Source organism: Helianthus annuus, chromosome 4, assembly GCF_002127325.2.
Source record: "Helianthus annuus cultivar XRQ/B chromosome 4, HanXRQr2.0-SUNRISE, whole genome shotgun sequence".
NCBI classification, from domain to species: Eukaryota; Viridiplantae; Streptophyta; class Magnoliopsida; order Asterales; family Asteraceae; genus Helianthus; species Helianthus annuus.
The window spans coordinates 180402575-180419543 of NC_035436.2; the positions used below are offsets into that span (position 1 = coordinate 180402575).

At 37.2% G+C, this 16969-nt stretch overlaps 1 protein-coding gene and 1 long non-coding RNA gene across 2 annotated transcripts; both read left to right on the forward strand.

Annotated features, from left to right (window-relative positions):
• Window positions 1–7032: 7032 nt before the first annotated feature.
• LOC110933955 (wall-associated receptor kinase 2) lies at window positions 7033–8936 on the forward strand. Its single transcript, XM_022177154.1, has 2 exons — window positions 7033–7468; window positions 7837–8936. Exons 1-2 carry the CDS (start codon window positions 7033–7035, stop codon window positions 8934–8936), a joined length of 1536 nt encoding a protein of 511 aa, XP_022032846.1.
• A 1344-nt stretch (window positions 8937–10280) lies between these two features.
• LOC118491151 lies at window positions 10281–14107 on the forward strand. The gene is made up of 2 exons (XR_004890627.1): window positions 10281–12748; window positions 13373–14107. It is a non-coding gene; the product is annotated as an uncharacterized LOC118491151 (long non-coding RNA).
• The last annotated feature ends 2862 nt before the right edge of the window (window positions 14108–16969 follow it).

Sequence of the window (16969 nt, forward strand, 5' to 3'; positions counted from 1 at the left end):
AGGATTTTGTTGTAAACCTTCCCCCTTCGGTTGACCGCGCACACCCCGCTTCCACTCAAGACGCCTCGACGGTACATCCCTCTACACATTATATTTCTTATAAGAATTTTACTCATGCTCACAAGCTTTTCTTAGCGGCCATCACTACAAATGTTGAGCCGAAAAATTTTAAACAAGCCATGCAGGATCCCAAATGGGTAGAAGCTATGCAACGAGAAATTCAGGCGCTTGAGAAGAATAATACATGGACCATCGAGTCTTTGCCAGAAGGAAAAAGGGCCAATGATTCTAAATGGGTTTACAAGATCAAGTATAAACCTAATGGCGAGGTAGAAAGATATAAGGCAAGACTTGTGGCAAGGGGTTTTACTCAAATTGAATGTGAAGATTTTCATGACACGTTTGCTCCTGTAGCTAAATTAGTCACCGTGCAAACCTTAATAGTCGTTGCCACAAAAAGGGATTGGTTCATTGTAACACCCCGTGTTTCGAAAGTCAAAGTCAAAGTCAAGATTGAAGTCAAAGGAAGAAAAGATTGCTAATTGCGATCTGTCACTCCTTGCTCAATTCCTGTTTTGACTTCTTTGACTTATAGATAGTCTTTTTATGCTTTACGTTAGTTGTATTATGTGGAGTACTTATTAATAATCGAGGTTTATTCGATATTTATCGCTTATCGCAATCGCGCTCGCAACTCGAATTACGTGTTCTGGATATTGTTTTACGTGTGTGTGCGCCTTTATGTGTTACTTGTGCATGTTTATTTAAATTTTGTTGTGGTAATCAATTGAAACTCAATCGCAAACGAATCACAAACGCTAAACGCAAGTCAATTAAGGATGATTGTATGTTGATATAGTAGTTGGGATTAAAAGTAATTTGAATAGGAAACTCCATCGCATCGCAACGCTTGACACGCGAATCGAAAACGCAAAACTCGTCGCACAAATCACTACAATCAAGTGGCCAACCGACCGAGCTGCCACCCGACCAGGGATGCCACTCAATCGACCAGCCCTTTCCTCCCCTTTCCTTTTATGGAAACCCTATAAATACCCCTGTCAACATCACAAACTTACCTTTTCTGCACCTCTCGTCCGACTAGCGCTTCTTGCCCACTTTTCTTCAGATTTCTCGCGATTCTTGTAAGTATTCAACCTAAATCTTGTACTTTCTTGATCTACACGCACTCCTACACCTTTCTATCTTTTGAATCTCAACTTTTAACCGTGAAATCACTAGATTTGAGGTGTTCTAGGATGTCATCATGGTGTTCTTATGAACTTCATGTTTTGGCTTCAATCCACCAAGAACAACTGATTTCCACACAAATAAACAAAGATCTTGCATAGATTTGAACATATTCATGGTGAAAAAGGATTGAGAGATGGTTTCTAACTTTCTTTCAACTCTTTTACACTCAATGCACTCAAAAACTGATGAAATCGGATCTCGTTCTGACCTCTACTCGTTCTTAGTGTTGTGTTGGTTCAAGATCTGGATTCTATCCACGAGACCACCGATTTCGGGTTAACCAAGAACAACCGTCTTGAACCGGTTAACTAGTTGAACTTGGGTGACTCCTGTTCGATCGGGTCACTGGGGTCAAGATGGGGTTCTGTTGATTAGCACGTTGTCACACCGTCTCGATAAAACTACAAAACTATCAAAACAACCAAGTATAAGACGATCAGGTCGACCAGGACGGATTGTCGTCCGATCGGACTGCCGTACGACCAGATTTTCACCCGCTCGGGTTGCCACCCGATCGGCTTGCACCTTGGGTCCCACACTTAGCTTTTATTTCAAACTTCAAGAGATTTGAACATCGAACGGACTGCCGCCCGATCGGGTTGCCACCTGATCGACCGACGATCCGACCCTATGATGTTTTGAACTCAACACTTAAACAATTTTCAACATGTTCAATACAAACGGATTGCCACCCGATCGGACTACAATCTGATCGAGTGACAAACTGTTGTGAACTTGTTCTCACTAAAGTGTCCAACCAATCGGATTGTCGCCCGATCGATCGAACGACCGTTCGATCGATCGATCAACCTGAAAGGTAGAAATACTTCTATGTTTTCAAAATGCTACAATGAAAACTTCAAAAGACAAGCCATCATACACAAACACATCCTTCCCAAACGAAGTAACAATCCACTTTTGGGTGTTATATACGTTACTTATTCTAAATCACATCAAACACACTACGCAATACTTTAAACGTTAACCGTTACCGCATGTTATACGTGACTTAATGAATGCTTGTTTGTTATGTTTACACATGGAATGTTGTCTACCTGCCTTAGCAACGATAGTACTATTTGTTTAGACTCAGCACCTGTTCACTCAGGGGTTGTTAAGGACAATTTGTTACATGGCTCACAGTGGTGAGTGTGTATTACGAACTGCCTTGGGCAGTCAACCCGCAGTCATTGGTATCGATAGGTTCATGTCGATAACTAACATGCCTCATTTTACATTGTGTACGCGCTGGTTATGCGTAACAATTTCGAACTGTATTATATCTATTAAACTTGTATGCTCACCTTTACACTATGTGTATTGACTTCGACTTTAACGTATGTGGCAGGTGCTTAAGATGTTTATATGCTTGGCTTGCTGTGAAATCGAGGCTAGGAAAGGTCTAGAAACGAATAAACAATTGTCTGTATTTGAAATCTGAGTTGTCGGAATAGAACAATTTGACTAGATCTTGTCTGTAATAATTATGTTATCTTTTATGACATAATATGGGACATGTTGCTTTAAATAATTGGTAATTGTAGTTGTTATGGAAACTTCTGGACAATCTGTTTCGCTCAGTGTCGCGGCCCGATGTTTCCGCCATCGGTTGGGGTGTGACATTCATTCACCAACTCGACATAAATAACGTGTTTCTTCATGGGGATCTAGAAGAAGAAGTTTATATGAAGGTTCCTCAAGGTTTCCTTAAAGAAAACGAGAACCGAGTATGTCGCTTACGCAAGTCTCTTTATGGTCTCAAACAAGCATCCCGCAACTGGTATCAAAGGTTCAAAAGTGCTCTCATTGGTTTCGGTTTCTCTACATCCAAAGCTGACCATTCCTTGTTTTTGTACAAAGACAAGGACGCCTTCATAGCCATCCTCATTTATGTGGATGATGTCATCATGGTCGGTAATAATCTCATTAAGATCCAAGAAATCAAGAACCGTTTGCATGACCAATTTAGCATTAAAGATCTCGGCCCACTTAAATATTTCTTGGGAATTGAGGTGGCTAGAACTTCTCGAGGTATTGTCTTGAGCCAACGAAAATACACACTTGATATTTTAGAGAATAGTGGTATGGAGGGGTGTCGTCCAAGTTCATTTCCCATTGAACAAAACCTTAAGCTTGGCATAGAGGAGGATGATCCTCCTGTTGGTTGATGCGGGTCGTTATCGACGTCTCATCGGGCGTCTTCTCTACGTTCAGGCTACTCGCCCGGACATTGCTTTTTCGGTCAATACTCTTAGCCAGTTCGTGTCCGACCCCCGTTAAAGCCACATGGAGGCCGTTACCCGTATTCTCCGATATTTAAAAACCACTCCAGGCTAAGGAATTCTTTTGCCAAAAGAAGAGGGTGAAAACTTGGTTGCTTATTCTGATTCCGATTGGCTCGGTTGTTCTCTCACTAGACGTTCGCGGACGGGTTATATTGCACTTCTTGGAGGTGTGCCCATTTCTTGGAAAACCAAGAAACAATCAATAGTGTCTAGGTCCTCCACTGAAGCAGAATATCGGGCTATGGCTGCCATTGTTAGTGAGATCATTTGGCTTCGATGGCTTTTACAAGAACTTGGTGTTTCACAAACCGGCCCTACTACACTGTTTTGTGACAACCAAGCGGCTCGCAATATTGCAAATAACCCCATTTTTCATGAGCGCACAAAACATGTCGAGATGGATTGTTACTTCGTACGAGAACGCATTGAGTCTAAAGAAACATGTCGGTAAGTGGTCGGAAATTTCCGACCATTTTCCAACACCCATATCCGTTTTTTCGGTTTCTAAACCTTCTAACATGGGTTTTTCATTACGTATTTTGTACACCTAAATTATACATGAAATGCTTTTACTTTACCAACTTATACGTATAATTATGTCCAGTCATATGTGCGTGTAAGCAATTGGGACCCATTACTTAAACTATGCTTTTATTATTCTATAATTATATATAGGTATATGTTTGTATGTGTATACTCCGATTCATATACATACACATACATATAGACATAAGCAAATACATTCACATGTATACATATAGATCAATATAATTGAATAAAAAAATGTTTTGGTCGGAAATTGGTCGAAAATTTCTGACACCTTTCCGACCAAATGCTATGTTTCGTCGGTAAGTGGTCGGAAATTTCCGACCTTCCAACACCCATATCCGTTTTTCGGTTTCTAAACCTTCTAACATGGTTTTTTCATTGTGTATTTTGTACACCTTAATTATACATGAAATGCTTTTACTTTACCAACTTATATGTATAACTATACCCAGTCATACGTGCGTGTAAGCTATTGAGATCCATTAATTAAACTAGGCTTTTACTATTGTATACGTGTGTATATATGTATATGTATGTGTGTGTGTGTATGCACCGATACAACTATATACTAGTACACACATACACATACATATAGAGACAAGAAATACATTTATATATATAGATATACACCTCCGCATAATTAAATATGAAAAGAATAAATGTTTTAGTCAGAAATTGGTCGGAAATTTCTGACAACTTTCCGACCAAATGCTATGTTTCTTCGGTAAGTGGTCGGAAATTTTCGACCATTTTCCGACAACCTTATCCGTTTTTTCGGTTTCTAAACCTTCTAACATGGTTTTTTCATTACGTATTTTGTACACCTTAATTATACATGAAATGCTTTTACTTTACCAACTTATACGTATAATTATACCCAGTCATACATGCATGTAAGCTATTGAGATCCATTACTTAAACTAGGCTTTTACTATTGTATACGTGTGTACATATGTATATATATGTGTGTGTGTATGCAACGATACAACTACATACTAGCACACACATACACATACATATAGAGACAAGAAATACATTTATATATATAGATATACACCTCCGCATAATTAAATATGAAAAGAATAAATGTTTTAGTCGGAAATTGGTCGGAAATTTCTGACAACTTTCTGACCAAATGCTATGTTTCGTCGGTAAGTGGTCGGAAATTTCCGACCATTTTCCAACAGCCATATCCGTTTTTTCGGTTTCTAAACCTTCTAACATGGGTTTTTCATTACGTATTTTGTACACCTTAATTATACATGAAATGCTTTTACTTTACCAACTTATATGTATAATTATACCCAGTCATACAGTCATACGTGCGTGTAAGCAATTGGGACCCATTACTTAAACTATGCTTTTATTATTCTATAATTATATATAGGTATATGTTTGTATGTGTATACTCCGATTCATATACATACACATACATATAGACATAAGCAAATACATTCACATGTATACATATAGATCAATATAATTGAATAAAAATATGTTTTAGTCGGAAATTTCCGACAACTTTCCGACCAAATGCTATGTTTCGTCGGTAAGTGGTCGGAAATTTCCGACCATTTTCCGACACCCATATCCGTTTTCTCGGTTTCTAAACCTTCTAACATGGTTTTTTCATTACGTATTTTGTACACCTTAATTATACATGAAATGCTTTTAATTTACCAACTTATACGTATAATTATACCTAGTCGTACGTGCGTGTAAGCTATTGAGATCCATTACTTAAACTAGGCTTTTACTATTGTATACGTGTGTATGTATGTATATGTATGTGTGTGTATGCACCGATACAACTACATACTAGTACACACATACACATACATATAGAGACAAGAAATACATTTATATATATAGATATACACCTCCGCATAATTAAATATGAAAAGAATAAATGTTTTAGTCGGAAATTGGTCGGAAATTTCCGACAACTTTCCGACCAAATGTTATGTTTCGTCGGTAAGTGTCGGAAATTTCCGACCATTTTCCGACACCCATATCCGTTTTTTCGGTTTCTAAACCTTCTAACATGGTTTTTTCATTACGTATTTTGTACACCTTAATTATACATGAAATACTTTTACTTTACCAACTTATACGTATAATTATACCCAGTCATACGTGCGTGTAAGCTATTGAGATCCATTACTTAAACTAGGCTTTTACTATTGTATACGTGTGTATATATGTATATGTATGTGTGTGTGTATGCACCGATACAACTACATACTAGTACACACATACACATGCATATAGAGACAAGAAATACATTTATATATATAGATATACACCTCCGCATAATTAAATATGAAAAGAATAAATGTTTTTGTCGGAAAATGGTCGGAAATTTCTGACAACTTTCCGACCAAATGCTATGTTTCGTCGGTAAGTGGTCGGAAATTTCCGACCATTTTGCGATACCCATATCCGTTTTTTCGGTTTCTAAACCTTCTAACATGGTTTTTTCATTACGTATTTTGTACACCTTAATTATACATGAAATGCTTACTTTACCAACTTATACGTATAATTATACCCAGTTATACGTGCGTGTAAGCAATTGGGACCCATTACTTCAACTATGCTTTTATTATTCTATAATTATATATAGGTATATGTTTGTATGTGTATACTCCGATTCATATATACACACATACATATAGACATAAGCAAATACATTCACAAGTATACATATAGATCAATATAATTGAATAAAAAAATAAAGGTTTTAGTCGGATCCTCACAAGATCAAGTTCCTCTTTTGTTTCAAAATAACCAAGAATTCCCGATTTTAGAAATTTCCACGGACCTGGTACGGGTGATTGATGAATCAACCATGGAGTGCGGTTACCACAACCTATCATTTCGGGCTCCCTTGATCCTAGACCAATATTTTTTCTTTTCACAAGACCGTAATCTTTATGTGGCAATGGGATGTGACATTGAGGCTTATTTTATACTTGATTTATTTGGTGGATTTTTATGTGATTCATTTTGTAATGATACACAACTCGTTATTGGATCTCCCACTGATTGTACCGGCTACAACGGTTGCTGCCAACTTAGCGTCCCAGAAAATACAACACAATATAATTCTATTATCAACTACAAAGCAAATAGTTCATGTTCTCATGCGTTCATTGCCGAAAACAGGGCATCAATCTTCTTTGAGAAAGACCGATTACAATATCCAGTGGCCTTGAATTGGCTTGTCGCACTTACCACATGCCGCCAAGCTAGCAAAACCAGAGAGAACTTGTGTGGCAAGAACAGTCATTGCATTGATTCGACAAATGGCCGAGGATATAACTGTCGTTGCCGACAAGGTTACAAAGGGAACCCCTACCTTCCCAATGGATGCCAAGGTAATTTCCAAGTTATTGATTATATCTTGTGATAATATATTTTTATAAACTCACTCATTTTATCTTCTTCAAATCAACAAATAGATATTAACTTGGCTTGTCCGAAGCAATCAAATCGTTATTGCGGAGAGGGCGAGACTTGTGAGTATACACACGGGAGCTACAAGTGCATATCCCCACATCACTACAAATCACATGTTTTAGGTAAATGATATGTATCTCGTTCTTTGCGATTTTAACGTGTAAACCTAAATGTTAATATATTACTAGGCATGCACATAATACATATATTATGACCTCTCACTTGAAAAGTTCTGATATTGTGAGTATATATGTCTCTTCTAACTAAATTTTAATTGCAAGTGCAGCAACTCTTGAAATTGTAATTGGACTTTCAGCTTCTGGTGGTATTGGTTACTGGACATATATAAAGATTGGCAGAATTAAAAGAAACAAGATCAAGAGGAAGTTCTTTAAAATGAATGGGGGACATCTATTGAAGAAACATATGTCTGCTAATAAATCATGTGTCACAACGATAAAAGTTTATACTGCCGAAGAAATGGAGAAGGCAACCAAAAACTTTAGTAGAAAAATGTACCTCGGCAAAGGAGGACAGGGTACAGTGTACAAAGGGTTGCTCCATGATGAGACAGTCGTAGCCATAAAGAAATCAAACGTCGTAGATGTAGAGCAGGTAGCGCGGTTTGTTAACGAAGTTTTCATTCTTGCACAAATAAACCATCGAAATATAGTGAAACTGTTAGGTTGCTGCTTGGAATATGAAGTCCCCTTATTGGTATATGAGTATTTGGCCAATGACACCCTCTCGCAGCATCTTCATGACAAGGCAGGACTTTCGACTTTTTCATGGAAAGATCGTATACGAATCGCAAGGGAAGTTGCTGGAGCACTAGCCTATCTGCATTCTTATGCATCACCAGCAATAATTCATAGGGATATCAAGCCCGGAAACATCTTACTAGATCAAAACTACAAAGCAGTAGTATCTGATTTTGGACTTTCAAGGTCGGTACCAATTAGCAAAAGTCATCTGACTACACAAGTTGATGGCACATTTGGATACTTAGATCCTGAGTATTTCGAGTCAGGAAAACTTACCGCCAAAAGTGATGTCTATTCTTTTGGTTTGGTCCTTACTGAGCTCTTAACTAGGAAAAAGTCTATTTCCTCAAGTGACTCAGGTGAAGGCTTGGTGCCAAGATTTAAGTATTTGGTGAAACATAACCAGCTTCTTGAAATTTTGGACAATCAAGTTGTGCAAGAGGCTATGATGGACGATGTAGTTCTTGTCGCAAAGCTTGCCAGGAGATGCATGAAAAGGAATAGCAAAAAAAGACCAAACATGGAAGAGGTGGTTGCAGATTTGGACAAATCAAGAGTATTACAACTTGAACTTCCTCATGGGTGCATATGTCCCTCTATTCTTCCAATCGTCATAGGTTAGACCTAGTGACCTACGTAGTTTGGGCACTTATATGATAATGAAAACAAATGATGCCTATGTAAACATACTACGTTCATATGTCATTCGCGGTTTCATCTGCTTATGCATGCCCATTGTTTTAGCACTTATCAGAAAGGCTGTTAAATTTGTGGGATAATTTTCTTTACTGTATCCTTCATTAATGCACTTTCGAATTATAAAATATAGACCACGGTGAGTCAACTGTCGGTCCACAAAGTTTCAACCGTGTTTCCATTAATCATGATCGTGACATCGTGTTAATTAAGCATTTCTTTTGTAGAATAGATTTGAGCCGTCTAAATTACAAATAGCTGCCAAAATTTGACACTTTTTTTTGGAAAAGCAATTAAAATCATAGGACGGTTGATACCATGGAATACAGGGTAGACACCAACGTTAGCTTCTACCAAACGAGTTCCAATTGAAACAAGGGTCGCGATTTCCATTGCAGCGACAAGTAGATTGTATGTTAATCGCGATTCAAGGTAACAACTCCAATTTGAAATTCTACTTATCACCGTTATTAAGTCTCTGGAAGTTAAATTTCGAATTTTATATAAAAGAAAAAACAAACATTAGACACTTAAATGGCAATGGGATTAAGTTAAATCTCCCATTGGGTTGGGGAAAATAACAGTAGTGAACATATTAACTATTTGTGGCTGTATTTACAAGGTTGATTTTGACATAATTGTATTGTTCTCTCCTTTTGGATTTCCAAAATATTTGCATATCTACAATTTGTACTCATTTGATACCAATTGCATCATTCTCTATGTTCTTTTTTTTATTAAATATGCATGTTATTAATAGATTGGCTGTATTTTTTTCTAAGTAGTTTCTTTTTGTAAATTGTGTATTTCGATTATGAAACTGTTGTTGAAGGAAACTTTTTAAATAGCATGTTTAGAGTTTGAGGAAATGTAAGTAATAAGTATTAGTTTGCTTGTGTAATTTTTGTAATCTTGTGTAATTTAGAATTGAAACCAAGCTTGATAACTAATTCAGGCATATTAACTTGACATAATGTTAAAAATATACATTTCCATTATGTCAAATATTCATTTTAGATATGTTTCTTCATTACTTTTATTTTAGTTTGTTGCTATTTTGTGTTTAATACTTTCTTATTTTTTGTTTTATGTATCATGGTGATGAGAGTTGAAGTGGACTGAACATTTGTTCGATTGGGCCTAGCTTGGAAGGTGGGCTTGTACGTGATAAGTGGGCTGGATCAGACAAGGGGGATCTGACAAGTTAAGTTGATAAAGTTTGTTGAAGATATAAGGATAAAGATCTTTGGAAACTTCTTTCATCACATATCACAGTTTCACACTTCATACTTTTTCTCTCTAGAAATAAACAACTTAGGGTTTCTTTGGTATTTTCTGATTCATACTGAATTTGATCTAAGAGATGGTGATCTTGTTGTTTGTTGATGATTGATAGTCATCTTATTCCGTGTTTAGAAAGATAAAGTGTTTGTATTGTTTATGAACATTTTGGGTAAATAATTAGGGTTTGGGTCTCAGTTGTTTAGATCATCAAATCTTCGTTTGATACTATGTTTTTCACATGGTATCAAAGCTATAGAAGCTCTTAGGGTTAAAGACAAGGTCTAGGGTTTGTTCATCTTTTCTTTTGTGTTTTTCTTGGTCAGATATGTTTAGATCTGAAGGTTTCTGGACAATATTTGTTAGTCTTGGTGGTAGTTACGTCTGCCGACTACAGATCTCACTTGATCATTGTTCTTGGACCTCGTGTTGTTTCTCTGGTGATATACCCTTTCCCTAGGGTTTGTTGTTTGCTTGGATTGGACGGCTATTTTCTGACTGGTTCTTGAAACCATAAGTGAAGGTTTCAAGATCAGTCTGCTTGGAGTTATACGCACCCTCGGGTGAGATTGTTCATTTTCTTGTTCTTTATTTTTAAAGTTTCATAATTGTTTGTTGAGTCTAGGCATTGTTGTTGTCGGGTTAGTCAGACCAGTGGGTGATCGAGTTTTATTGATGCTAGTTGCTACATTATTACTTGATCTGTATTGCTTGACTATTTTTTTTAACTTGTTATTGTTGAGTTGTTGTTTGATATTGTTGTTTACATTTGTGTAGTTGTAAATGGCTTACTTGGTATCAATTGCGGTAGCACCTTTTGAGTGATGAACCACTGATATGTCCCTCTATCTTGGTTGTGCCTGTGTGTATTTTTAGTGTTCTTCTATATTTGACACTTATGATTGTTGATTGCTATTTGGTTAGTATATGTCTTTGTTTGTTGCTTTTGTTATTTGTTGTGTGATCAGTCTTGGTAAATGGTCATGTTGTTACCACTGGTAGTGGTCCTTCTGATCCACCACCAGAGACCTTAGTCAGCAAGTTGGATGCTAGTGATCATCTGTATTTGCATCCCTCTGACTCTAGTAATCTCACTATAGTATCTCAAAAACTAAAAGCAACTGAAAATTATACCATCTGGTCTGATGCAATGACGTTGGCTTTACAAGTTAAAAATAAACTTGGATTTATAGATAAAACATGTATAAAATCAGAAACTAGTGGTGTTCTTGCTAGGCAATGGGATAGGTGTAATTTTGTGGTTCTAACTTGGATTTTGAATTCTATTAGTGATGAGTTGTATATGGGACAAGTTTTTTCTAAGCTTGTTTCTGATGTTTGGAGTGAGTTAAAAGAAACTTATAATAAGGTTGATGGGTCTGCTGTGTTTGACCTATATCAAAAAAAATAACTCATTTAGTCAAAATGAGATGTCAGTGTGTCTGAGTATCATGATATAAGTTGAATGTTATGTGGAAACAGTTAGATCAAATTTTACATTTGCCTACGTGCACATGTAATGTTGCCAAAGATTTTAATAGCTTTAATCAAATGATTAAGTTGATGCAGTTTTTAATGGGTTTGGATAGTTATTATCAAAATGTAAGAACAACACTTTTAATAAAAGAAACATTACCTTCTGTGAAAGAAGCTTTTGCTATAGTTTCTAGAGAAAATCTCATAGAAACTCTAGCAATTGTGGTGTGAAAAAGAGTCAAACAGTAGGGTTTGTTTCTAAATCAAATCTAATGATACAACTAAAAAGTTCTCTAAAGTTTCAGATCAGATTTTGAAATGCACTAATTATAATAAATGGTAAGACTATTGAAAAGTGTTTTGAATTAATAGGCTATCCCTCTTGGATGAGATCAAGAGGGAATCGAAGCAAGAAGGCAAGTGTAGATGCTAGTTGTGCTATTAATGATTCTTCTGTTCCTATAACATCACTGACAAATGATCAGATGACTAGGCTGTTAAATCCGCTTAATGATAGAACAAGTGATACACCTCAAAGTTGCAATGTGTCAGGTAGTTTGTATTATTCATATGTATTTGTACAGTATGTTTATTGTTTTGCTAATATACTTGGTAAACATAAAGATTCTGATTGGATAATAGATTAGGGGCAAATCGACATATGGTTAAAAGTGAAAAAGATTTAGATTATTATGTTGATGTCACTGAATTAAACATACAAGTAAAACATCCAAATGGAACAAGTGCACTAGTAACTAAAATTGGAACTTTAAAACTTGTTCATGGAGTAGTTTTACATGATGTCTTTGTAGTTCCAGGAATCTAATCTTTGTTCATAAATTAGCAAAAGATAATCAACTATTTGTTGGATTTGATGAACAAAATTGCTATATACAGGACATATCAACAAGGAAAATCCCGGTGACTGGTAATCAAATAGATGGTTTGTATTTGTGTGGCAATACTGTTGTGTCAAACAAGGTGTGTTGTAATCATGTTAATTTGTATAGTTTGTGGCATGTTAGGTTAGGACATCCTTCTGACCAGGCTATTAAACATATTAAACAAGATTTTAAAAAATTGGTTGAACATGGTCCTTGTGTGTGTGTCACAAGGCTAAACAACATAGAGAACCCTTTCCTCTAAGTGATCATAAAAGTACTCAATTAGGAGAATTAGTTCACTTAGATGTATGGGGTCCTTATAAGGTCAACAGCAGAGATAGGTATAGGTTTTTCCTTACCATTGTTGATGATTATTCTAGGGCAGTATGGGTATGTTTGATGAAACATAAAAGTGAAGTGTTTGAAAATGTTAAAGATTTGGTGGCTATATTTGAAACTCAGTTTAGCAAATCAGTGAAACATTTTAGAAGTGATAATGGTTTAGAATTTATCAATAATAAAATGATCTCTTTTTGTAAATCCAAAGGACTTGTTCATCAAACAACATGTCCCTATACACCTCAACAAAATGGTATTGTTGAGAGAAAGTGATATTCGCAAATTTACACATATTTTAGTCCCCCATTTTATCTCCATTTTATGCGTTTTCAGCCGTAAAATCGTCATTCGGATACTTAATTATGTATACTTTTGTTTACAGGCCTAAAACAGCATACCGGACAAGATGATAGTGAAAACGAAAACTTTCCGGACAAAACGACGAAGCTGCGAACATTCTGTTAGAAAACTGACCTGGGCAAGTGGAACGGTCGTGCGGTCTGAGGAACGACCTTGCATCTCCGACAAACCAAGACCAGGCGGTGATGAACGACCAGTGCAACGCGGCGTGCAAGACAGTCCCGGTGACGCACGGTCGTGCCATACATTGCACCCCGTGCGGATCTGATGTTCAGCAAATTCCGGTGATGAACGACCAGTGCTTCAGTCCGTGCAACAAGATCCCGGAAACGCACGGTCGTGCGATATGAAGAACGGTCGTGCGAGACCGAAGACCAGTCAACTCTGCTGATGTCATGAACAGTAACTCCAATAATGCAAAAAAGTGAACGGTCGTGCAATCGGTGCACGACCGTGCGACATCGAAAAAATATAAAAAACGAACACAAACATTCTGTTCGTAACTTTGGAATTTTGGAGAGCTTCACAGGCGATTTTCAGGCTCCGGAAGCATTAGCTTTAGCCCGGATTCAAGCCACATTGTCCGGTTTAGCTCGATTACTATCCGGATTCTCATTCTTATGCTTGTTTATGGTTTGGTTTCTTAAATCTTTCCATATTTTAGATTGATTATTTATGTATTATTGTAGCCTTTGGGCAAAAACACAACAATTCCTTGCTTGATTGTAGCCATTAGTATGTTAATCTTTGTTTGTAATGACATTTGGAAGTATTTTCTATGATTATCTTTGATGATTAGTTTGCAACCTTGTTATTGATATTGATTTCTTGATTATAAGTAATTGTGTTGGATGATTGGTACTTGGTTAGTTAGGATAGTTGAAAAATGAAGCTTAATTAATCATGTATTAGTATACTTTTAAGTTGGTTAACTAGGTTAACTTGGTTAAAATGTGGGCATCATGATACTAGAAATGGTTAGTGGTTTAATAAAATGTAATTATTGTTAATCAAGAAAGTTTGCCCTCACGAAAGGACCCTAACGGGTTAGATGGTGTTGTTATGAATTCTTGCCATGATTTGTTAGCTTAGTTAGTAGTTTCGACCAAAATTGCTATCTTGGTGAATTTATGTGCAAGATTTGTAAAATGAACTCGGTTGTGATTTAATCTAGTTTATGCTTGTCTCGGTGGTTGCATTGTGTTTATCGGTGTAGCTTTCCTTGTTTAAGTGAGGTTAGAAAACTCCTAACGGATGACTAACTTATTTTTAGGAGATTTTCATAGACATTTATCAATTGCACGTTAAAGAACAATTTTAGGTGGTTAAAGTGTGTTTATCGTTTTAGCTTTCCGAATGATTGTCATGTTAGGATTCCCGAAAGAGATACTAATTGTCTTAAATTGGAAAATTGACCGAATGCTTCTAGTGCCAAAACCGACTTAGTTGACATGCTTTGGTTATGTATTAAGAAAGGCTATTTATCTATTTTAGTATTTGAAATCTACTATGTTTTATAAGTATTTGTTTATGCTTACTTTAGTTTAATTAAAACCAAACAACTTATGTTTTTACCGGTAATTTAGTGACAAAGGTCTAGTATTATTTCTCCGCCCATTTCCGTGGATCGATACTTGGTTCTTACCGATACTTTACTACATATATGACGGGGTACACTTACCTCTTTCGTGTGTGTTTTGATGTAAAAGTAATAATCACTTTTATAAATTTAAAACCAAATCGTGTGTAATTTCATTGTAAAAATATGTGTAATCGCGCACACGTCAAGTTTTTGGCGCCATTGCCGGGGAAATGGCGAGTTTTAGGAACGACCCGAGTCATTGTGTTATCGGTGTATATACTTGTTAATATTTGTGTATACTTTCGTAATTATTTATTAGTTGATTTATTTGTTAATATTTCTTGTTTTTAATTTAATTTATTTTTTTTCGTGATTCTTTTGTACACTTGTGAATTTTTTTTATTCCATTTATTTGTTCGAATTCGGACTCATTATTCATTTATTCTTTGAGTTTTCGGCTCTGAAAAAATCATTTTTATACTAGCCGACTCGATTATTTTACTCGTTATGATTTTTATAAAACTCCGGGCCCACTCTTGAATTTTTATAAAATATCCAGCCCATTTAAATAAAAATTCTGTTTCTTTTCAGCAAAAAAAAACGACAAAACCTTTATTATAATAATATTATATGCATGTGTGTCAATTTCTCGTTTGCAGGTTGTTGTCCTCAACCCCCGCTCCTGACGCTGTTGAGCCTTCAGACGAACCCGAGCGTGATCTGAGGAGACGTCTTCGTGAGAGATCCCGCGCGGTTGCGCTGCAACGAGCAGCAGCTGTGGACGAGCAGGTAGTACCCGCTGAGGCAGAGTACCCGCTGAGGCAGAGGGCCCAGCCGACGAAGGACACATCATCATGGCGGACGACAAGAAGTTTGTTTACGGAAAAGCATGCCATTTGCCGGTTGAGTTGGAGCATAAAGCGATGTGGGCTCTAAAAACCGCAAATCTGGACTTAAAACCGGAGGTGAAGCCCGGTTTCTCCAGATTCATGAATTGGAAGAGTTGCGACAATGCGCTTATGAAAGCTCCGTGTTGTACAAGGAGCGCACGATAAACGCTTGAAGGACCACAAAGAATTCCAAGCGGGCGATCTTGTTCTTCTTTACAACTCGCGGTTGCGCTTATTTCCCGTAAGCTTCATTCACGTTGGACAGGCCCATACACAGTTAAAGAGGTATTTCCGTATGAGACTGTTGCAATTGAAAACGCGGACGGCGTTATTTTCAAGGTAAATGGGCATCGCATGAAGTTGTACGTTGTCGGGCCGATAGAGTCGGCGGTGGAGGTCATCGAGCTCCAAACCCCACACACATCATAAGTGTGGGGAGGAGAGAGTCTACGCTACTGACTCGCAGATCAAAAATGTAGCAAGAGCGTCAAAAGCGCTTTAGGGGTAAAATCGTCCTTTTTGTGTTTTTCTAGTTTTAGCGTAATTTAGGAGTGTTTGGTAGTTTCCGTTAGTTTGTACAGTTTTTATACGTACCGAGTGAAGGGTCTACGTGGGAATATTGTTAAAACAGTGTGTGTGTTGAAAAAATGGCGAAAAACTGCCAAAACAGTTGTTGGAAATAGCTTCTGCAGCAAACAGACACATCTGCAACTGTTGCACGGCCGTGCCATTCATCGCACGACCGTGCGTTTGCGGGCTGGCCGGAACGATGAGTCGCACCCCCGGTGCATCTCCGAGAACAGCGTGCAGGATCAGCAAAATATCGGTGTCACACGACCGTGCAATCTGTCGCACGCCCGTGCGGGAGGCTAAGGGCAGTTTGGTCATTTGTCCAATATAAATACCTTCATCTGCAGCCCCACTTCCATTTTCGCGAACCCTAACTGCTGCAGCCGTTCCAGAACGATATTCACTCAAATCGCACGGTTTCTTCGCACGGTTTCACCCATCTCTTTGCATGGTATGTTCCTTCTTGTAGATTTTCCGTTTCTTCACTTTCTAGGTTAGATTCGTCCGATTCTTCAAGGATTCTCTAGGGTTCTCTTCATAAACAAATCGAAACCCTAGCCCTTTCTAGAATCATGTC